We start from the raw sequence: 22,712 nt of genomic DNA, 5'->3' as shown, positions 1-22,712 counted from the left end.
CAGCATCAGTGTTGGAGCAGAAGCCTGTTACTGCAGCAGATTATAGAATAAGAATCTCACTGGACACAAACACCTCGAGGAGCACTGGAATTTCTATTTATTTATTAAAGACAGCATCCATATGCACAGATATAATCCATCCACAGATGGTCTACACAAGTTGTTCCTACAGTGTCAAATGCTTATTACATTAAATTGTGTGTTTGAGATACAGTAAAACGTAAAACACGTTGCAATCAGCAGGACTTTTAGCAGCAACAGTCAACAGGCAACTGAGACTGCCCCCAAAGGGGATCACCCCAAACAACCAGGCTGCTGATAAGCACGGGAAAGGAAATGCAAAGGTAGTTTTAACAGCATCTCCTGTTTGTGCAACAAAATAAAGTTTTACACCAAAATGAAACCAGGGTTTTCATTCACATTTACACTGGGCTCCTGACTGGGCTCCTGACTGACGTACTGTGCTATACTGTGTGTCCTCAGTGTGCCAGCTGCAAATGATTCTCATGTTATCAGTTCTTTAATGTTAATGAGAGGTTATCTGGTCACTGCTGAGGGTAAGGGTTAGGGTTAGGGCACCCAGGTGCACAAATGTTCACCTTAGGCAAGTAATCATTACACTAAAACCTACATTTTCCAATGGAGCTTTCTCCTAACGGCCAGGTTTCATCTCGGCACGCCCAGGTTAAAAATAAATCAATATCTGTTTGGGTGGTCAGAAAGAGGAGTGTGTGTGTGTGTGTGTGTGGGTGGGTGGGGGCACTGGGTGGTGTTGTGTGAAGAGGGAAATAGTGGTTTTACTTTTAGCTGATCTGGTTCAAGCAAATTATCACTGTGTGTGTGTGTGTGTGTTTATGACACATCCTGGTGCATACAATAGAGAAGCAGAGATGGTGTCAGCGAGACTCTGTGCTAATGATTCTTAACCTGTGCTTATCTTCAGCTGCCTTCATGACGCCGCAGGAACCAACAAGATCACAGGGCTTTTATCACAGCAGACTGTTAAAGTCAAATTAACCTCTAATTTGAACAATATTAACTTAAGAGTTCCTATCTCCTGTGTTATATTAAAGTTGGTCCTCACAAACATATGACACACACAGTACTGTCAGAAACCACAACAGATTTAAGTGAATGTGCTTTTCTTAGAAATTTCACTGTGTGTCACCTCAAGAAACCAGATGCCATAATAGCTTCTGTGTCTGGCGCATATAACATCTCCACGCATGTTGCATGCACGCTGCTTATAGTGTTGCACGTGCCACCCAGATGGCTGCAAAAATATGTGATTTGCTGCCTAAGTTAAAAGAAGAAACCACACAGTAATAAAAACTGTGCAACATAGTGTCACTATGCCATTATAAGGAGTTTCACATTCTGTGTGCATTATACCATGAAATCAATACTATACACAACATATTACAGCATGCAACTCAGTGAGGTGATTATAATGTAGTGCAGTGTATTAGATAATGCAAATAAGCAAACTTAGAATTTGATACCTGCAACGTTCTCAAAGAACTGGGACTGAATCAAAAATCATTGTGTTATCAATACTAAGAGTGCTAACTTCTCTGGGAATTGGGTTTGTGTTTCGTTCCCGTGTTCATGTCATTTGGTTCCAACAAAGGGAAGAGGAACAGGTCTTACTCTTGGACCTTACTTTTCCACACTACCAGATAAGTGAGGATGGGGATGAGGCTCACAGGGATGAGTGTGAGGGTGATCACCAGCCACTTTGGCGCATCCTCAAACTGGAGTTCCTCCTTAGTGCAGTTTTTGAAGTAGCTGGAGTGGACGTCGAGGAACAGGTTTTCAATATCTTGGTTTGGATAATAACATCTGACAGCTTGAGACATCCCTTCCATGCATAGAGTCATGATATTGTATGGTCTGTAACAGATGAAGACAGCAGAGTGTTAATGATGAGACAAGTGGCAATAAAGCAAAAAGGACCATTCTCAGATACAAGTTTCACCTTGAGCTCAGGGAAATTCTGCTGTACTGCCTCTGACATTTTATAAATTAATCAATTAACTGAGGAGCAACCGATGATTAAACAATTACTCATTGCAACTCTTAAAAAGACACTGTAGAGGTTTAGTTATGTGCAGTACGGTGAGTTATTGGTGGTATTGTACTGACATTTTGACATGAATTCAAAAGGAGAGATTGTTTTTGTGAAACTGGATATCTCACATTTTGAAGTGAAACTCTTCAGTTGGACCATAAAACACTCGAAGAGTGTGGTGCATCGACCTGTAACTAAAACTGAGACTATTGTGGTTAAACTCTTTCCTGTTAGAAGATAAACAGAGCAGAAACTTTTGAGGCTGTGGGAGGGTGGGCCAGAAGAAGAGACCATCAGTCGCATTTAAACCTGCATTTACTCCGGAGAAACTCACGGTGCAGCTTTGTCTTCATGACAGATGCTTTATTTTCCAGTGCCATTTGTTATTTTTTATGGAAATCAACTTTTACTGTTATTTTTAAATTAAGATCTCCTCAGGTATAAGTGTTTATGAAGCTACATGTCATCCACTGTAAAGCTGTGGCTCATTTCTGTTTTCCTGATGTCCTATCTCATGTGGTATGAATTATCCAAAGCTCTGCAGGTTGAGAGTTGTGTGATGTTGTTATAGTGAAGAACCTGCAGCGCAGGGTTTCAAGTGTTGAGTAACAGTGGAGACGATGGTTTGCATCCTGTGTGCTACCAATAGGCGACACTGGTTAACCATGCTGTCAGTGATCCTGTTAGAACAAGCCTGGACTTGATGCCCCTAAAACCACACTCACTCTCCAAAATCTGACTGTTACCAATGTAATTAAAAAGATTATAGATGCCTAAACTTCACCGTGCAGAGTTTAACACTAGAAGTTCAATTTCACCTGATGATGGGGGAAAGGTTTTCTGAGTTTAACTTCGACTTTATGAGCATGAATTTATCATAAGAAAACTAGTTCTGATTCAGCAAATCTGTTGCTTCCTAACAGATTCCTGTGTTTAATCTAGATATTTGTGTGTGTGTGTGTGTGTGTGTGTGTGTGGTCTGGGTGTGAAAACAGAGAAATCTTCTCATCTTTACTATTCAGTCTTTTTCTTGTCTGTGATCATCTAAACCAGATTTTACAAGTCTTAGTGTTTTTGATCTGAAGAGTTTGTGATATGAAAAGTAAACCACTGGCTGAGGTTTTACACTCTCATGATAATCAAGACCAGCTTTGACGTGTATGTGAAGAAATCTTCACAAATAAGCATTCATTAATTTTTGTTACAATAAAATGTGAAGAAAAGGATAAAAAAGTTACTTTGATGTAGCTCAAACTGAGAAAAAGTTTCTGTTTTTATTTCTGTTTTCTGCTTAGAATAAAGTTAGTTTGACTCTACAAGGAAAGCGTCTTGAAGCTTGTTTTAAAACATGAAGATGTGCACTTCTACAAGTTAATCCCAGTCTAATAAACAAATAAAGTAGCAGGCATCTTATTAAATATTGATAATTAACCACATTTAAACTCTGAAGTAGTTTTAATTTGCAATTGTTCAAGTTTAGGTTTCGTCAAACGAGTGAAACAGCGCCCCCTGGATTATAATGACCCGTAATGCCCCATCAGTGTGTGGTCAAACATGGCATTACACCTTAACCCTTAATCAGGTCGACAGCAGGTGAAGTTAATTAACGTTAAAACGGGATGTTACACAATAATCTGGTCATTTGTAATCGGACAAACGTGAGGAAGAAGAAACTGTGGAGAGAAAAATGAAACAAAACCTCAACAGAAACCTGAGAGTTAGCGAAATAAGTTAAAACAGTTAGCTAGCCTTAATGCTAACGTTAGCTTGTTTACAGTGTTGCTAACAGCAGCTAGGTTAGTTAGCAAGGTTAGCAAGGTTAGCTAGGTTAGCAAGGTTAGCAACACGAATAAACAAACAACATGTGCTTCGGGGTTTTATTATCTCGACATTTGGATTTTTACCACTTCGTTTTAAAGATGGAAGAAAAAAGGGACTTCGACGCCAAATATCGTGAGTCAGAAACCAACTTTTTCTTTCTATTTGCTGCTGTTTGTTGATCCTGGAGTTAAACGTGTTATTTATTTAACGCTAAATGTTGTTTTTCTGTCTTTTTTGTCTCTTTGTCGTGTTCGTGTGGACACAGAAGCTGTTGTGTTGTTGCTATTTGTTGTACAGGCTGTGATCTAACTGCTGCAAACTGTTTAATGGTAAATTAATAACTTTATCTGAATTTTACTGTGCCCATTTTATGGAAATTGTGTTAGCAAAGTTTGAAAAATCAGAACATGAAATGTATAAAAAGATAAAACATAATTAATGCTGTGCCTTACATGATGATCTTTTCCATGACACACCAGTCTTCTGTGCTGAGTTTCTCCATTTCCCTTTGAAAATCATTAACACAATATACCTGACAGGACTTTATTAGCAAAGGCCGAGAGCATCCTTGGAGGGAGAGATGATTTTCATAGTCCTGAAAAGCTTCTGTAATGAAAAAGAAGAAAATCTCTTTGACATACATGAAGTAACAGACACAAACATCCAATAATACTTTATTCAGGTTCTCTATGAAGCTCTGAACTCATTCAGAAGCTCTGGTCCATGTTTCTAAACCACCTGGTTTCTTCACTCACCATTATCCTCTGTGATCAAAGATTGATTGTTTTTCAGTCCATCTTCAATTTGACTCACGTTGTCTGGTGTAATTGTACCTGCAGAAAAACATACAGTCACTTTATTTGAGTACTTTTCTGATAACATGTCTGTGTTGTATGTTATTAGAACCAGGTTTTGGACTCTGGACAAGGCAGCACTGTACATCTGAGGACGTACGTTGTTAGAAAACAGCTTTAATTTGTCAAACATAAGCACGTTATGTTCTTGTGCAACTAAACTGCAGTTGTTATATATCAGTTTCCTAGAGTTTGTTTTGTCCAATGTGCCCTAGATGATGATGATGATGTTGTTGTTGTTGTTGTTGTTGTTGTTGTTGTCATACTTTATTGATCCCCATGGGCAAATTGTGATGATAAGTGATCAGTGTCTTGTTCGAAGACATCTCCACTTGTGGCCAGGAGGAATTGAAACACTGACCCTGGTGTTCATGGACCACTTCTCTACCAGCTGACCCACTGACTTCCCATATTCAGTGATCTTCAGTAGGGCTGTGTATTGTCAAGAATGTGGCGTTTCAGCATTTATTACAATACAAGAGTTGTGATTTAATATGTGGCGATACTGTAAAGAAAGTAATGTACTGTTATTTATCTTATTTTAGGGAAAACTCCCATTCTATTACAAAAAAACCCACCATTAGCATAAAGTTTGGGAAAAATCTTAACAACATACACAACACTGCTATCTAGTTGTCTGGGCTGTAAATTAAACACAAAATTAACCAACATAGTCTCCAGCAACACAATATCACGATAATCAAGTGTACTAATATTTTCTTACAACTCCTGTTTACAAGAAAAACAAAAATATGGGCAGATTGCAGGCTCTTAAGTGGGAAGATGTGCTGCTTTACTTTGTCAAACTGAATTGTCAAATGCATAGTTTAGGGTTACTTAAAGCAAATTAAAAAAAAAACAAAAAAAAAACCCAAAGACCTTTCTGATGTTTTATAGACTAAAGCTGTTCATCAAAAGTGATGAAAAGTCTGGACTTGCATTCAGATTGTGTGTTGGATCCACATTTGAATATTTTTGGCTTCTATAAGGATAAATTGAACACAGAAAAATCAGCATGAAGATGTTATTTTTAGAGAAACTGTGTTGAATGTTTCACACTATTTGATATTTCAAAGACCAATTTATCGAAGATAATCAGCACATTAATTTACTAGGATTATAATAATGAAGTAAGTAAGAAGTGTCTTACTCTTATCCAGTGGGGACACGGTGAATGTCTGGTTCTGCTCGGCTGTGTTCCTCTCCTCTGTCCTCGGTGTGTTTGTCACATTGGTTAGTGATTCCACAAAACCTGTGGACAACAATTTCCTAAATAACAGCACATTTTAAAGACACACACACAAGTATTTTGTTTCCTGCTAAGGAAACTAAAATGCCTTCTGCCTTTTTATCCTGCCTCAGTCCTACACAGGAAAAACAGTGGACACTCATAGAAACATGCAGCAAAAAAACAGGAAATGCCAAGAGAGTAAAACACCAGCACTCGTGTAAAAGTGTTTGACGTTGGATACTTACCAAGGATGATAAAAGGGGCGAGCAGGTAGAGGATCATGGTGGACGGCGATGAGGGGAGCAGCAGTAACCTCTGAGGTCGCTCTGTGACCTGAGGTGTCTCTCTGAATCCCAAAGGCTGTTGGGCCGAGTGGGTAGAGGACCAAGCCCAACCCTCTTTTTCTTAGCACTGATGACTGTGTATGTGCACACATGGGTGATAAAGACTTGAGTGATAAAAGAACAGCGGATGAGCGGAAGATATTAATCTAATCACGAATTAATGAGTCATCCCACAAAAACATAAAAAAAAAAAAAAAACAAGATCAAAACCAACAATAATGTTGTTGTATCCTACTAACAAATATTGTGTATATGAAGCCTGAGCTCTAATTTCTCTGTAGACCTATTGGTATCACTCTGATTCTGACTAGAGCACCAAATGTGGATTAGTCTACCACTGTCACTACACCTGCTATTTCTTCTGGTTGTGCACAGACGAGACATGTTTTTAAAAATGAAACTACATATATTAGTGAGCAGTTAGAGATCGTCAGTAGGAACAAATGAAGCTTGAATCTGAGAGAGACGGAGTGATGAAGTGAGAACTGGTTGGTTTTGATATTTTCATGGGATTTGTTGTGAGAAAAATAGAATAAAAGCAGATTTTGTAGTTCCTTTATCCATTACACCCTGATTTCTGGGTTGAAGGGTGTGTGTGTGTGTGTGTGTGTGTGTGTGTGTGTGTGTGTATTTTATTTTTATTTTAAATCTGTTACAATAAGAGGAAGTGTCGGTATGACCTCTTTTACCCCTAAGGGTCTTCTAACATCAACAACACATGATACTACTTTGAATTATGTCTTTGCTAGAATTGCGCTGTGCTGATGTTGGTAATGTGCATGAAGGGAAGCGGCACAGCCCAGTTTCAATATCTTCCTCAGATAGCTGGCGAAAACACACTTAAGGGATTTCCTCCTCCTTTTTTTCAGCATTGAAGGAAACTGCCTGGGCAAGGACAGAATCAGGAAGCTGGTGCAGTGTGAAAGATAAAACGTATAAACAATATGTCACAGGAAGCTCTAAATGTTTGTTTTCAATGCTGCAACAAACCACCTCCATTTTAGTGCAAAACCTTCGGTTAATTTATACTAATATGAAAAAGCAAGGTGAAATTCTTACAAGAGCGTGTCTGAAAAAGCAGCCTGTCAGTCTAAGGGCTTCTGTATTCACCACTGCTCACGATACAGGAAACTGCTGTGGCATTCAGGGGTTTTCTGCATATTGAAACGGCACTGGTCAGGACTCGGCTGCTCTAGTTCAGACTAGGTCCAGAAGGAGAGGAAACATTAAACCAGTTGTGAAGTTGTTACACGTGTTGCTGCCAGTATGATGGTCTTTCACCAGCCTGTTTGTCTGAACTTGTTCTGTGTATAAACCAGTACATCCTCTCTTCGGGCACATCTATTAGTTGTTCCAAAGTACAACCCGGTATGATGAGGCCGCTTTTAGTTCCTGTGCTCCGAGTCGTTGGACCAGTCTGCTTCAGGATCACTGTTGATGTTTTCAGATGTAAACTGTACTAACCCTAACCCTTAGCACAGTTTATTTAATTATTATATTGATTTACTTTTGTATTCATCAACTGTTTCCTCTACATTTCTCATTTTAATTTCTTTTTCATGTGCATTATTGTTTTGTTATTGCCCTAATTTAGTGTGCTCAGTTATTAACATCTTAGTGAGCCACAAAGCACTTTGATTTGCATTTACATGCACACAAAGTTTTTTCTTTAAATAGTTGAATTGATATAAATTATATTCTTATTTGTTTCAAAAATGCACAGAATTTAATCATGTTCATTATGAGAAGTGCAAACCAAACCAATACAATGAGACCCTCCAAACATATGATAAACAAGCTCGTCCCTGACATAAAACAGGAAATGCACATCATACTATTGTTGTTATTAAGATGTTGCTAGTGCCAGTATCATCGTATGCCATCATTACCACAAGGCTGTTGTTGAATTGTTTACTAGTTTCAGCTTGATCTAGACTTCACAGTGACTGTGATGTTGTGTGACTCCTGTCTGTCATGCAGTGTTTTCAGTGTAGTGGCGTTGAGCGCTCGCAAGGCCGACAGACAAAACTGAAAAAAAAAAAGAATTTAGTAAAAAGAAACAAAACCTGTTCGATTACTGAACTGAATCTGAAATATTAGTTGACAAGACACTAATGTGGATTTTTTTTTTTTAGAATCTAGTGTACAATTATAAAAGTTGTTGTTGTTCAGCTGCAGCTGAATTGTTAAAACACTAAATCTTTGTTCTACACTGTTTGTATAAATGAGACCTTGATAACTCAAAAGTTATCAGTGCATGACTCAAAAAAAAATCGTGACAGGCAGCTCTTTGTGTGAAAATAAATTTTATTGATAATTGATATATAGATTATTATGCATTAAATCTGTTATCTGTACATTAATCCATCACACTTACAGCGACAGTTACACTGCTCAAATAAACCACTATTACTCAGCTGCTCTTTATGTGACATACAAACAGGTTTCGAACACGTAAAACGGCGAACAAAACAAAAATGTGACAATGAAGATATCACTAGATCACAATTGGTGCTGCAGTTATCACTGAAACTCGTATCAGTTTGTACTTGGTTTTAAAAATGAGCAGGTGGTCATTTATCTATAAATATTGCTGTTACCCACAGCTAAATCACACCTTCAGCTCGTCTTGTTTCAGAATTAAGTTTTTGTTCTAACGAAGAATGCAGATTTCAAAATGTATCTTGCCTCTTGTTCTTCCAGTTGCCCTGTTTAAAGCTTAATGTGCTATGAAGAAGCTATTCTGAAACTGGTCCTGGAAAAAACAAAAACAAACAAAACAAATTAATAATTTATTCATGACACCATGCCTTTGTCTGCATACTGCAGCTACTGAAAGTATTTCACACTTTTCACACGGAGTGTCTACAAAACGTTTCCCATGACTGTCATTTTCTCACATCATCTGACTTGAAACCTGCTGTTTGTAATTTTGTAATATGCTGCACATATCTGAATAATTTGAAACTTTTCTTTTGCTCTAGATATCTGCACCTGACGTTTTAGCTAAAGAACGGTTTCACTTTTGTAGTTAGCTGTACATGTATGTTAATAGATAATACAAAATTAAACTTTAAGTGAAACTTTGATGGCTGGAGATGCATAAAAAAACTGACTGAGACATAGAATAAAGGTGCGAACAGTGTGCATAATGCATTATGTTATCTCTAAAATGATAAATGTCAGACGTTCTGGGCAGTCAAACTACCCAAGCATTAGCATAATTAAGTAGATTAAGTAGATTCTGTATTTGTACTTAAAGCTGGTGAATCAATTTTACGTAGTAGAGCATGTTTAGGTCTGTACAGCTTAATTAAAATCATACATACAATGTAATAAAATTATTTTTAAGAACTGAAATAAGTCATTTTTGTTTTAATTATTTGTGAAGCATAAATTCCAAATCTTCTTCTGTTCTGTCTGCGATTTTTTTAAATTTTTTATCTATATTACAGTAAATTGGCTAAAAGTGCAATTTTCATTCATGCTTAAACAAAACACAGCATCTGAAAAAGTGCAAATACTGCCGCACTATTGTTTAACTCTCAAAAGCTGATTGGAAATTCTTGCAGTTCGCTGTGTTTTATCTTAATGTTTTAACTACTTTTTTGATTTTATTAATTATCAATTTTTTTTTATTACAAGTAGAATCACTATTAGTGACTTAGTCCAACTCCACACAGGCAAAAGTTCACCAAAGGTTTTACCTTTTTGCAGTGTGTGTATTTATTTTGTGATTCTATAGGGAACGATAAAAGGTGTAGATTAATTAAAATTTTAACTTTGGTACAGCCACACTATTACTACTGCTAATAAATGATAAACCATAGCAAATCTTTTGCAAATGTGTAACCTGTAGCTCATTATGAAGAACAAAATGGTTTCTAATGAAATATACAAAATATATTGAATACCAAAAGAAGGTACGGTGACCCTTAATTTATTTATATTTTCTGAAAGAAAAGTTGTCAACTAGATTTTATTTTCATAACTCGAACTTCCTGTGTCTCCACCACTGTCAGACGCTCAAACAGCTAAAATGTGCTGACCTTATTTAATTTTTTTTACCCTGAGTCTTGAACAAAAATGTGAAAATTCACTGTCTCAGCTCATCAAATACAGTCATTTGCAGCTTCCTGTGTTTGTGTTTTGGACCGTTGGTTAGACAAAACAAAACGGATGAAGATGTCATCTTTCCTGAGCTCTGAGAAACACAGGCATTTTTCACATAACCTACATTTGATAAGTTAATCGAGAAAATAGTTGAAAATAAGAACAAGTTTTTTACATGCATTAAAGGCAAGTTTGTTTGTAAAGCACATTTCATACACAGCTATGACATTTTTATTTAAAAAATAAAAAATAAAGAAATAAAAATCATTGTTTAAAAATAATTTGAGCAACTGATTCCTTTAATAGTGATTGATAAATAATTTTAACACCTCATTAATTAAGAGCCATTTAACAATTAAAAGCAACTGTAGACACCTATAGGCCACACCTGAATGTGTGAAGTTATTCTATGATTGAAATATTTGAGTATGATGCATCCACCCTGGTCCTCTCAAACCATCCTACCACTTGTTATCTTGATTCTATCCCCTTCACTCTCTTCAAACAACTGCATCCACACTAATCCCAGCAATTAAACAAAGCATTAACACATCTCTCACAACAGACATCTTTCCTACCTCATTTAAGCAGGCCCAGATCACACCACTCCTTACTCCTGGCAGTAAAATCTCAATCTTCTTAATCCTAATTCTACTTGATCTGCAGCCTTTGACACAGTCAACCACCAGATCCTCCCTTCTACACTTTCTGATCACTGAGACAGCTGGCTTAAGTCCTCCTTATCTGGACGTACCTTCAAGGTATCTTGGCAGGGACAGGTTTCTAACTCTCACTGCCTCTCCTCTGATGTGCTGCAGGGCTCCGTTCTTGGTCCGCTACTTCTTTCCATCTATACTACATCCCTAGGTTCCATCATCCAGTCGCATGGTTTTTCCTACTATTATTATGCTGATGACACACTTCCTATCATTTCCACCAGATGACTCCACTGTCTCTGCATGCCTCGCTGACATTACTGCCTGGATAAGAGAGGTCTTCAGCTCAACCTCTCCAGGACAGAAGTTCTTGTCTTGCCAGCCAGTCTTTCAATAAAACACAACATCAGCATCAACATAGGGCCCATAGTGACTGCTCCCATTAAGTCTGCCAGAAACCTGGGGGGTGATCATTGATGATCAACTAAGCTTTACTGACTGCATCTCCTCTGTCTCCACATCATGCAGATTTGCCCTTTTTTTAACATCAGAAATATCAGATCCTACCTTTCGGACAATACAAAAGAACTAATTTTTCAGGCTCTGGTTATATCCTGGCTTGACTACTGCATACTGTCTTATTGAAGGGGTTACTAGCTGCACCATCAAACCTCCAGATGATCCAAAATGCAGCAGCACGTCTAATTTTTCATTTTTTAGATCTATTCACTGACTTCATGTAGCCGCCTGCATCAGGTTCAAAGCCCTGACCCTTGCCTACAAAGTGGTCAACTCAGCAGTCCCAGTCCCTTTTTTTTAAACAATTTAAAGTAATAAACACTTAATATGAGTGGCAGGTGGTGGGCTTTTTAGAAAAAGCAGCCAGGATGCCAAAATGGCTAATCATTGTTCACCTTCAATGTTCACAGGTTGAATACTAGGTCACTAGTTTCATATCAATTTGCAAAAACCACATATACAAACAAGTAAAGGAAGATAGAAGTCACACAGTTTAAAAGAACCACAGTGTTGATCAAGGATTGTCAACATCTCGGCACAGGTGCCAACATGCCAGTTTCTGTAAGCAACAACAATTCAAAGCGGACCTTGGTGCAGTTTTCTCATGGTGTGGTGCCAACATTGTGGTTTGACTCTATGATCAGCTATATGCTTGCAGTGTGAATTGGTGCACCAGGGTTAACCTTGGGCACATTTACACCTCCCATTATATCACTTCGTTTCGTCATATTCACTAACTTGGCAAACCCGTTTTAATTTCATCAACAACTTTACCACTTCACCTTCTCATTAGTTTCTGTAGATCTGTGTGAGACTATTGAACACAACATATTATTATATTAGCTGCTTTTAATTGGCTGATTAAAAGTTACCCACAAAGACTAATGTTGCCCTTTGCTGTCTACTGTAGAGTATATATTGTATAATTTTTCTAATGTGATTGCAATATTCTCTTTTATGCAGATGACACCATGTTATATTATCATACATTATTTGATGTTTAATTTTACATGGATATTGCATGAATATCTTACATCATGTAGAACAGATTTGTAGATTTGGCCTGCAAAAATATGAAATTCAAATGAAGTACAAACAAAACAGCACAAAAAGCAATAGAAAGCAGTTATTGAAGGTTGTCTAGTAGTATTTACATTAAACACCCAGGGTCATGGTGGTTTGCACAAAACATCATGATACCACACACTTCACACATTAGTAGATTAGAAAGATTGTCAAGGTTCTGCACAAATCTGCATCGATTAGAACATTAATCTATTAAATAATAAACAGATTGGGGCTAATCGTCAGTGGTTTTAATAAGATTAGGTGGGGGCAGTTTCATAAGTATAAATAAGTATATTTTGCTACTTGGACGTTATCGTGAAAATAAGTGTCATTCTGCTATTACTACCCTATACTACTTGATACCATTCATCACAGTGACATTAAAGTGATTACTTAAGACTGCCATTGCATTAACTGGTGTGAATTATTAAGAGGTCAGAGGTCATCACTGGCATTCACAAAGCATCAACTCACCTTCACTTATAAAGTCATGTTTCTACAGGTTGCTCATGTGTTTTACTTATGGAGTTGATATAATTTAACAACACCAAGCGACAGATTAGGTCGGCTTTTAAAGTTCCTCATGTCGACTCTGAACTGAGAATGACTGGTTTCCGGTGCTGCGTATCTTATTGCAAAACAAACTGCTAAACAAAATGGAGTTTGAAACAAAATGGAGTTAAAGTTCTACTTGCTGATACTTCTATATTGTGAATAATATAGTTGGGATGTCTGTGTGTGGGATGACGTCTGTGTCATTTTGCCCTAAAATTGTTAGTTGATTGAGCAAGAGCTGTTTGAATAATCAGTTAATCATCATAGGAGTAATTTCTCATTATACAAATGCCAAAAATCTTTCTCTTTTTCATTGTCGCAAACGGTATATTTTCTGAGTTTGGACCGATGACTTTTAAAACAAGACATAAAAAAATATAATTTGAAAAATCAGTTAGCAAATTAACCTCTGAACTCTCAGAGAGTGACTCTCCGAATAAGGCATATAAAATGTAAAATGCAAGTCATTAAAAGGCTTTCAGGTTATGCAGATTTCACCCAGTGCTCCACAGTTTGACTGTATGAGTTTGACCCTCATGTAGCTTGATTGTGACAAACGGTCATATAACCTCAAAAGAAGTCAAGTCAAGGTTGTGAACTGTTTTTTCGTACCACTCAGTTGTCACACCCAGGTGAGTTTTAGCACATTTTGTCCATCATTTGAAACTTGTCACTGGCAACTGTGCAGTAGATCAAGAATGTAATTGTGAATTTAAAACCTACTTGCAACAGAACTTTAGGTGCTGTTTCAGTGACATACATACAGTGTAATGACCTTAGATAAAAATCTGTTGACAGCACAACATTTTGCAAATGAGGAGTGCAATCGAAACCTTTCTTCATCAGATTTAAAAGGAGCCGCTTATCAGAAATGACCCACAACGTCTGTCTCACTGATGACTGTATGACAGATGCAGTAACAGATCACCACCTTCTGTGATTCCTGGTGATACAACCAGCATAGTTGTAAGGCAAGGTCAGGAAAACACAGAGCTGGTTTCATTGGCGGAGGTGGTTAAGTTTACCCACAGACTGTTTTTAAGAGTGACAACCTCTGAAATCTCTGCCATTGATACAGGAGGAAGACTTGGGAAATGCTTAACACCTCAAACAGCACAGGTAAGGTTTCTCAAAATTTGTCAGTTTTATAATATAAATTAATATTTGATGTTTAAAGATAGGTGGATAAATTCTGTTTACCGTGGGGTATAATAAAAGTATAGCAGCAAAATAATGCACAGCCACAGACAAGATAATTATAAAAGTTATTTTTCTGTAAAAATACTTTTTCTGACATGACTCCAACAAAACTTAAAAGGAACTAATTTACATGTATATCCAAGTATGTGATTAATATTTATACCACACATAGACCATCTCAAACTGGCCTAATTATAATCTAGTTTTTTTTTTTTTTTTTTTTTTTTTTGTCACTGCGGATGAGTCCTTAACTGGCTGTGACTCATCTCATGTCATGATTCGTATGATTCAGTTTCATGAGATTGGGGTTGACAGATTTTCTTCAGCTGCCACTGTGCTATCCTCAGGTATTTATGAGCTTTCGTAAATTTCAATTTGTGCACTTTTTTTTCCCAAAATGTGAAGTAGGAGAGTAAAATCATGATGTGCATGAGTTTTTTTTGTGGCTTTTTTTTTTTTTTTTTTGCTCAGTAGGGAATGGATCTGAAACTTGCAGATGCTCAACATAGTTCTTTTCCTGGCAACTGTTGCTAAAAGACCATAATTTATAGTTGGTTGGCAAAAAGCCATGTGAATGAAAATGTAATATTGTCATTCACCCCACAATGAAAGAAGAAATGAAACCGACTATACGATCATTTGACGCGGTTGATCTTAAAGGTGTTTATGAGTTCCCACATGCTAACAAAATGACTAAAATATAAATCTACTGCCTACTCAACGGTACAACATAGGTTGCTAGAGCTGATCTCACTTTCAACCTGATTTCTAACACTGTTGTAATATGCAGTATTATGCATTAGGGACAAAAATCCTTCCGTAAAATCCCTTTTAGTTTAGCACAACTTTAGATGGCGAACATAAGAAACAAATATAAATCGGGCAACCAACATTCAAATACCAATAGGAACGTTGGAACTAGGGGTCTTAGAAGGTCCAAAAAACATATTTAGTCTAAAAATACTTCCCCATCTACTGTCGTAACTATTACGGCAAATCCTCCACTCCAGTGTCATTTGTCATTATGCAAAACATTTAAATTATTATACTTCTTTTGCATTTGTAATGCAAAATGTAATAAAAGTGATAAATACAAACATTTGCACAAGACATAAATGACAGTTAAGCTAAAAAAAAAAGAAGAGTAACACGCGTCCGATTCTACATTGTCGGTACGTACAGAAATTGTATATTATTCCATTGTAAGTAATTGAATTATCATTAGCTGTATATCTCACAGTTGTAGCGATCCAAAATTATGCAAGACGAAAGTTCTGAAAGTAAACAGTGTATCAGTAGTGAAATTCATACCCAACAGTGGAATGAACAGTAATTTTATGACTTTAAAAAGACAGATACCAATGTTGTATCAGCCATCGAAATTCTTGGTGTTGGTGACTGAGAAAAGAAATAGATTTCTGGAAAGCTTCAAAGGCTCATTGTAGAGTCTGATGAGTCAGAATATGAGACGATTTGCTGCTGCATACGACATAGCATAACAATGGGCTTAAAATATAGAGTTCTGCCATTACTTATGTAACTAAATACTAGAGGCTTGATTATAGTCCCTAATGGCACCTTATCCATTGCTCATAGGAGGCTTATGTCAAAAGCGTAGATGAAAATGTTTTATGATACAGTACTTGAAATGTGACCAGTTAAATGAAGTGTAAATTCTCACTGCTGCACCGCTGTAATAAGTAAGTTTTATGTATTTGTGTTCTGTAAAATTATTGTCTAGTAATAACTCTCATGCGCTTAAAGAACTTGTAACAGGAGTTTGTAAATTATAAAATGAAACAGAGATGTCAGGCTTTGCAGTTCATATAAGACTCCTCCCACCTCAACCATGTATTCTGAAGTGAAGAGATGTTTCCTATTTCCTACAGTTGCCACAGCAATATGCTATCAAAAATAATTTGTTTTGAGGTTTTAGGAAAACGGCGTACAGTTACAGAGAATAAGCAAAATTTAACACATCATCGAAAATACAAGTTCTGTTTCGACCTAGTTTGTGTAAATTTAACTAGTTCTGTTTTTTACTTAAAAGCAGAAATTACATTTAGTTTTGTACTGTTTGTCAAAACCCTAACACTTTTGTTAAGTTTACTTCTGACGTATAGCTTCTGACAATTGGCTAGCTGAGTTTCATGTTGACAGGAAATTAAGTTTGTTTAAAATCATTCTTGTTTAAAAAAAATAAAAGAATAAAGGAAAGAAATGACAAGAAATATAGATTTAAATTGCAGTCTTTTAGACCTAGTGCAGTGCTGCTCTGTTTTCCTCTGCACTGTTGTTCCTCTTACCTTAAAGGGACACTCCTTAATGTTCAGATCACCATCAAATGGAGTGGTTATGATAAAAGATAACTGCATAAAAGAGTTTAATTCAATATCCTGAGTAGCCTGAGCAGTAACAGATCCACATAGTGAAAGATGAAATGATGAATGATGGTGATTGTGGAACCTTCCTATAAAGGCTGCTTAGCACGCGACACTGACTGATCTGTAGACCTTTGCTCTACCCACGATTTCCCCTGTGCCAACGTCCTGATGCCACTGTCACGCAACCTGGTGCAAAATGACTAAAATATCACAGCTGCTTACTCAAACTGAAGAACATAGCTGCAGATGTCTCACTTTCAGCCTGATTGTAGAGGACTTAGTATTTCCTGATATCGTGACATGAAGTACACTATTCAAACCAGACTGTTGCTTATAAGAGCACTACATATTTTGAAGAAAAATCTGTCTGCATGCAAGATGGCATCGCCTTGGCATTTTGCAGCAGTCCAGAATGACTCATACCAGTCTGTGTCTACCTACTGGAAAAAGTTTTTAAAGTACAGTCTCAAAATGACTGCTTCCAGTAATGTGAGAAAAAATGTAAAGGGCTTTTTTGACACTTGCTTACTATTTGTTTGAATCGTTAGCTGAACATGTCAGTTACGCTTGATTGTGTACAAGTGCATATGCTTCCTCTTTTAAATGTACTAGAAAAACAAATGTGACAAACCATTGTGGCTTAAAGTTCTGTGAATTTGGTGGTTAAAGATAGGGCCTTTCTACAGTGGCCCTAAGAGCTTAACACACTGCAACTTTAAATGCATACTAGTAGACAACAAGTACATTAAGAAAACATCTTCACCAATTTAACAACACAGGTGCAACATAAATACATAGACATTACATTTGCATATCTCAATCCTGTCATTACGTGACCAAAACAATTCGAAAAAAACAAACCTACACATTAGCCTGTGAAATCTGACGACTGCAGTAACTTTATGAGTCATCGTAACAAGCAAGTGGCAGCCATGTCTGTCCTGTCTGCAAACTGCATTGTTACCATGACATCACTAAAAAGTGACGCGAAGCTAACTGCTATATAGAATTGAGTGTCTGTACCTGATTTCATGGCACCTGACCCAAAAATGTAAACCTAGCGGTGGCTGGAGGAACATTCTCTTTAATATACTCAAACAGAAAATTATTGACATTGACTTAAAGAATTTAGAGACACATTTATCACTTTGATTTCAAGATGAATTACTCACTAGTCTTCTCTTTTTCCCCATTAGCAATGGATTCCTACTTTGATGATGATGCCATATTTAAGGTTTTATGGAAAATCACAGATAACATGACAGACAACAGCACAAACTCCAGCGACGGCTGGTGTGAGGCTGGTGAGCATGAGCCCATCATCAAAATGTTCCAGACCTGTGCTTTCTGCCTGATCTTCCTGCTGGGCGTGTTAGGAAACTGCCTGGTGATTGCCACCTTTGCTCTGTACCGCCGCCTGCGGCTTCGCTCCATGACCGATATTTTCCTGTTTCACCTGGCGCTGGCTGACCTCCTCCTGCTCCTCACACTCCCCATACAGGCTGTTGACACTCATTTGGGATGGGTCTTCCCCGAATGCCTTTGCAAGGTCACACGTGCATTCTATGCCATCAACACCTACAGCGGCCTGCTGCTGCTGGCCTGCATCAGCATTGACCGTTACATGGTGGTGGCACAAGCCCAGAAGATGTTCAAGCTGCGCAGTACAATATTAATAAGCGGGAAAGTAGCCGCTGTGTGTGTGTGGCTTGTTGCAGTGCTCCTTAGCCTGCCTGAAATCATCTACTCTAGGGTGTCGGTGTTATTGTTTGACGATGATGGCTATGATGCCTACTGCGGCATGCAGGCACCTGTGAGTGTCAAAATGGCCACCAATGGAGCCATCATTGGTGTATTCTGCGTGTCCTTGGTCATCATGGTCACATGCTACTCTTTGATTGCTCAAGTGCTGTTGGCAAATGCACAACGGCGAGGGAAGCACCAGTGGCATCGACAGCGCACCTTGAAGCTGATGGTTGTTCTGGTGCTGGTCTTCCTGGTGTTCCAGCTGCCGTACACTGTGGTGCTGTATCGTAAAATGGCGGGGCAGTTCTGTGCTCTTCTGCTGGAGTACATCACCTGCACTCTAGCTTACACCCGCTGTAGCCTTAACCCTATCCTGTATGCCCTAGTGGGCGTTCGCTTCCGTAATGACGTGCTGAGGCTCATCCATGATTCAGGCTGCCCATGTGGACTCTATCTGGCTCCACAGACTGTGAGCAACTCCTCCATCTCCCCCTCTTCTCCTGCTCTCACCGTGCTCTCAGCTTGCTCCCCAACATCTCCCGACCGCAGCTACTCCAGCAGTGAGAATGGGACCCACACCAAGTTTCCATTTCCAGTGATGAATTGATATTTTATGTGGAGGATTGTAAACTTATCACTTTGCATTGTTTGTATCTGTATTTCCCTGCCTTGTACATAATGTACAGTTACTAAAAAGAAGAGAAACAACAGAAAAATTACAAGGAGTGTTGAAGATACGCATTTGATTTTGTTTTTTCTAATTTGTTTGTTTTTGTACCTTTTCTACTTGCTTTGTATTAGATCTGTTCATATACTGTATGTATACATAGCACATATATCTATCTATACACAAAGTTGTGTGCATGTTATGTTTATATTATTGTGTTTGTGTGTGTGTTTGTGTGTGTGTGTTGATTGCTTGATTTCCTTCTTTAATATAAATGAGTCAGACATAATTATAAGGAGGTAACCTGCTCAAACTTTATTGAAATGCTCGTCTAAATTGGCAATCGTAAACGTGAAAAATACTTAAACTACCAAAAGTGAAAGTCGTTGTTTTGCAGAACAGACATAAAGATTATATTTCAGTTATAGTGAATTATAGTTATTGGTTGTGATGTGGAAGTGGGGGAACAAGGAGGTGCTAATTTCACTTTACTATCAATTGATATATTATTTGATAGTAAAGTAAAATTAGCACCTCCTTGTAACCCTGTAACATGTATCTAAATAACATGTTACAGGTTAAAAGTAAAGTTGATGCTCATAAAAGATATTATTACTACTTTCAGAGCTAGAAAACAGTCCATAATGACTCTGCATATCCTTCATTTTGTGTTGTTGTATTCCATTTACAGTGCTGTATTCAGGACTTAACCGTCTGTAATTTGACTTATTTAACCTGCAGAAACCATGTATTAACCTGTATAAGGTTATTGTACTGTACTTGTTGGCTCCCTCTTCAATGTACTAGCAGAATATGGAAGTACTCATGTGATGTACAGTAGACATCAGACTATACTGTAGTTACCGCTCCTTACTGTGTGTGTGAGGAGAATCCACTTGTTGGTTTAAATCAGAAAATATCTTATCAACCAGAAACGTGGGAGTGAATTCAGAGCTAACACGTTGTTTCTCAATACATCTCACAGCTCTTATCGGCACCAGTCACGCTGCTGCTGTGGTCAAATATGTGAAGTGACAAACAGCATTTCGGTCACACTGGATTTGTTTTTCAGGCATCAGGTGACAAAAAGCAGATGGTCCCGAGTCACTTCAGCTTTTGATGCATCATCACAGAATTTCTCAACCCTAACCACAAAATTTCAAACCAGCCAAGCCTTGTCTTTATTTCAAGGAACTGAAATTCTGTGGGATATTTTCATACTGCTGGTAGCATTACTTGATGTTAAAAGTTTGTAACGTCAAATTAAACCTATTCATGGTACAGTTGTAGAGGTGGCTCTGAGAGGGGCAGTTTTCTCAGCCTGTACCAGATAATTAAACATTTGTCTCCTCCACATCTCAAATCCAGGGTAACGTGTACAAATGTAAATACAGAATTTAATCATGGATCTTTATATAGGGTTAAGCGTTGGCCTCCTGCTGTTGTTTTTATATTGTAACTCTGCAGCTTAAACAAAACATTAAGCCACCAAACATAATGGACTGTAAAGACTATACAGATGTGGCAAGTAGCTGAGTACATTTACTCAAGTACTGCATTTAAGTACTTCCCTGTAATTCCAAAATATACTCTGCTGATAATTGATGTATTAGTGTGATTTGATTATGTGTCAGCACACACAGTGGTTACAGTTAATTTAATTATTTATTTTCCACAATTTGAAAGTTTGTAAAACAAATATGAACTAAACAACAACATTAAATTCAGTACTGAGAACTTAGAAGAGCATTGCTTGTACTTTTACTTGAATACTGAGTTTGTGTACCGCTACCACCTCTGCTTAGTGCTTGAGGTTCCTGTACAGTACAGGTTGTAGTTTATTAGTTCATTTAATGGTTGACCTTTAACCTTTGTATTTTACTATAAAATGTTGTGATGTCAACTTTTACATTCAGCTGTGTCTGTAAATAAACTGGGATAAACTTAAAGACTCATCGAGCAGGTGATCTCTGTGTTGTTAAGTTTCAAATTGAACTGTGCTGTTCACCGTGACCTGCAGTTCTTATTCGTCCTTTTAGGTTGAACTCAGACGTTCACCAGAAATGGTTTGATGTACACATGTGAATGTGTGTTTCATACATGTAAGTGTGAACACATGCTGTGTGTGTCTGTGGTATCGGTGCCCAACAGCTCTCGAGCTCATGTAGAGTTGGTTTTTACTACAGACTGAACTCACCAGACGGTTTGTGAAGCTGACAAGTGAATGTGGCTTTTACCAATTAGTTCCAGTATTTTGTCCCTACTGTCACTTTTGAGAAGCCGAAATCGGAAACCATTTGTTTATATAGAAAAAATAACTGTGTCAAAGTAAATCTGAATTTACAGTGTGATGAATGATTTAACCAAGAAGAGAAAACTACCATAAAACAACATTTAGATTTAAGATCATTTAACTTGCTCTGAATCTCTGTTTGTCTGGAAACACAAGCTCTGCATGTTTTCACTGAGTTCAGGTTTTGGCCACTAGATGTCAGCATAACGCAGAGAACTCGGACTCTTTGATTACTTAGATTAAGGAAGTCCACACACACACACACACACACACACACACACACACACACACTCCTTTAATATCCAGGTTTCAGCTCTCTGATTTAGTACATCCACAATTAGTTTGACTGTTGAAAAGAAGAGAAAGTAAAAACTAAATGAAGGTTTCAGTCTGAGCTCACCTAGCTAGGATTACAACTAATGATTATTTTCAGTTACAATTATAATAATCTGCTGTCAGAAAATGGTGGAAATAGTTTTCAGAGTGTAAGTTGATCCAAAGTGCTCAGGCCAGATGTTCTGAGCAACAGCAAAAGAAAAGCAGCAAATCTTCATATTAAAGCAGAAACCGGGTGGTTTTAACCCCTTCGGGATAATCTTCTTAAAGCCCTTGCACACTTGGATCCTCAGGAGGTCACACGTCTTTATGAGACTTAATTTGTTGATTTTGCATCCGGCAACGTTTGTGTTGTTGTAGACTGTTATTTCAGGTGTGGAGGTGTTCACAGACCGTACAGAGCAAAGGTCATTTGTGTTTAGGAAGCTCCCCTCCGTGAGATTAAATGGTCTTAAAATGTCAAGTAGATACAGTGACGGGGCTTCTTATAAATTGTAGACATGAAAAGTAAGTAAGTACAGTTTTGTACTTACTTTACCTGTACCTGTATTTATTTTATTTATGTCGCTGTATGTTACATTATACTTTCACTTTCACTACATTTCAGTGGCAAAGTGGAGATTAATTAATTAATTAATCGCATGGAGCTGAATTCTAACGTACTGTAAACTCGGTGAAGTTCCCACATTGAATGTGTCACACTTCACTTTATAAACGTGTGCTGCTGCCCAGGTGTGACCAGACACACAGGTGTCACTGTGACGCTCATCATTTATTAACAGCTTCCAGTCACTCTGCAGCCACTCGCTCACCGACCCCTTTCACCCTCTCGAAGTTATGTCACCGCTGTTACA

At 37.7% G+C, this 22,712-nt stretch overlaps 2 protein-coding genes across 4 annotated transcripts; one reads left to right on the top strand and one right to left on the bottom strand.

Annotated features, from left to right (window-relative positions):
* Positions 1-79: 79 nt before the first annotated feature.
* On the bottom strand, positions 80-6,378 carry LOC113155931 (receptor activity-modifying protein 1-like). The gene is made up of 5 exons (XM_026350677.1): positions 6,223-6,378; positions 5,897-5,998; positions 4,648-4,725; positions 4,345-4,498; positions 80-1,893 (listed from the first exon to the last, which is right to left on the bottom strand). The coding sequence occupies exons 1-5, from the start codon at positions 6,257-6,259 to the stop codon at positions 1,647-1,649; spliced, it is 618 nt and encodes a 205-aa protein (XP_026206462.1). The 5' UTR covers positions 6,260-6,378; the 3' UTR covers positions 80-1,646.
* Positions 6,379-12,661: 6,283 nt separating this feature from the next.
* On the top strand, positions 12,662-21,162 carry ccr10 (chemokine (C-C motif) receptor 10). 3 transcript variants are annotated; one of them, XM_026352038.1, is made up of 3 exons: positions 12,662-14,208; positions 14,311-14,351; positions 18,013-21,162. In XM_026352038.1, the coding sequence occupies exons 2-3, from the start codon at positions 14,327-14,329 to the stop codon at positions 19,167-19,169; spliced, it is 1,182 nt and encodes a 393-aa protein (XP_026207823.1). In that variant the 5' UTR covers positions 12,662-14,208; positions 14,311-14,326; the 3' UTR covers positions 19,170-21,162. The 3 variants fall into 3 exon arrangements, with proteins under 3 accessions (XP_026207823.1, XP_026207822.1, XP_026207821.1); XM_026352037.1 differs by having other exon boundaries at positions 12,662-14,351; XM_026352036.1 differs by lacking the exons at positions 12,662-14,208; positions 14,311-14,351 and adding an exon at positions 14,367-14,779.
* The last annotated feature ends 1,550 nt before the right edge of the window (positions 21,163-22,712 follow it).

The sequence above is a fragment of the Anabas testudineus genome, chromosome 19, assembly GCF_900324465.2.
Source record: "Anabas testudineus chromosome 19, fAnaTes1.2, whole genome shotgun sequence".
Lineage (NCBI taxonomy): Eukaryota > Metazoa > Chordata > Actinopteri > Anabantiformes > Anabantidae > Anabas > Anabas testudineus.
The sequence above is the reverse complement of the archived record's forward strand: the minus strand, read 5'-3'. Positions and strand labels throughout refer to the sequence as shown.

What these genes read in the sequence shown, in the direction of transcription:
- ccr10 (XM_026352036.1), top strand. Translation starts at nt 14,707, where the DNA reads ATGATTCGTATGATTCAGTTTCATGAGATTGGGGTTGACAGATTTTCT. An exon ending in TGCCACTGTGCTATCCTCAG is followed by an intron (nt 14,780 to 18,012) that starts GTATTTATGAGC and finishes TTTCCCCATTAG; the next exon opens with CAATGGATTCCTACTTTGAT.
- LOC113155931 (XM_026350677.1), bottom strand. Translation starts at nt 6,259, where the DNA reads ATGATCCTCTACCTGCTCGCCCCTTTTATCATCCTTG. An exon ending in TTTGATCACAGAGGATAATG is followed by an intron (nt 4,499 to 4,647) that starts GTGAGTGAAGAA and finishes TTTTCATTACAG; the next exon opens with AAGCTTTTCAGGACTATGAA. An exon ending in GTCATGGAAAAGATCATCAT is followed by an intron (nt 1,894 to 4,344) that starts GTAAGGCACAGC and finishes CATCTGTTACAG; the next exon opens with ACCATACAATATCATGACTC.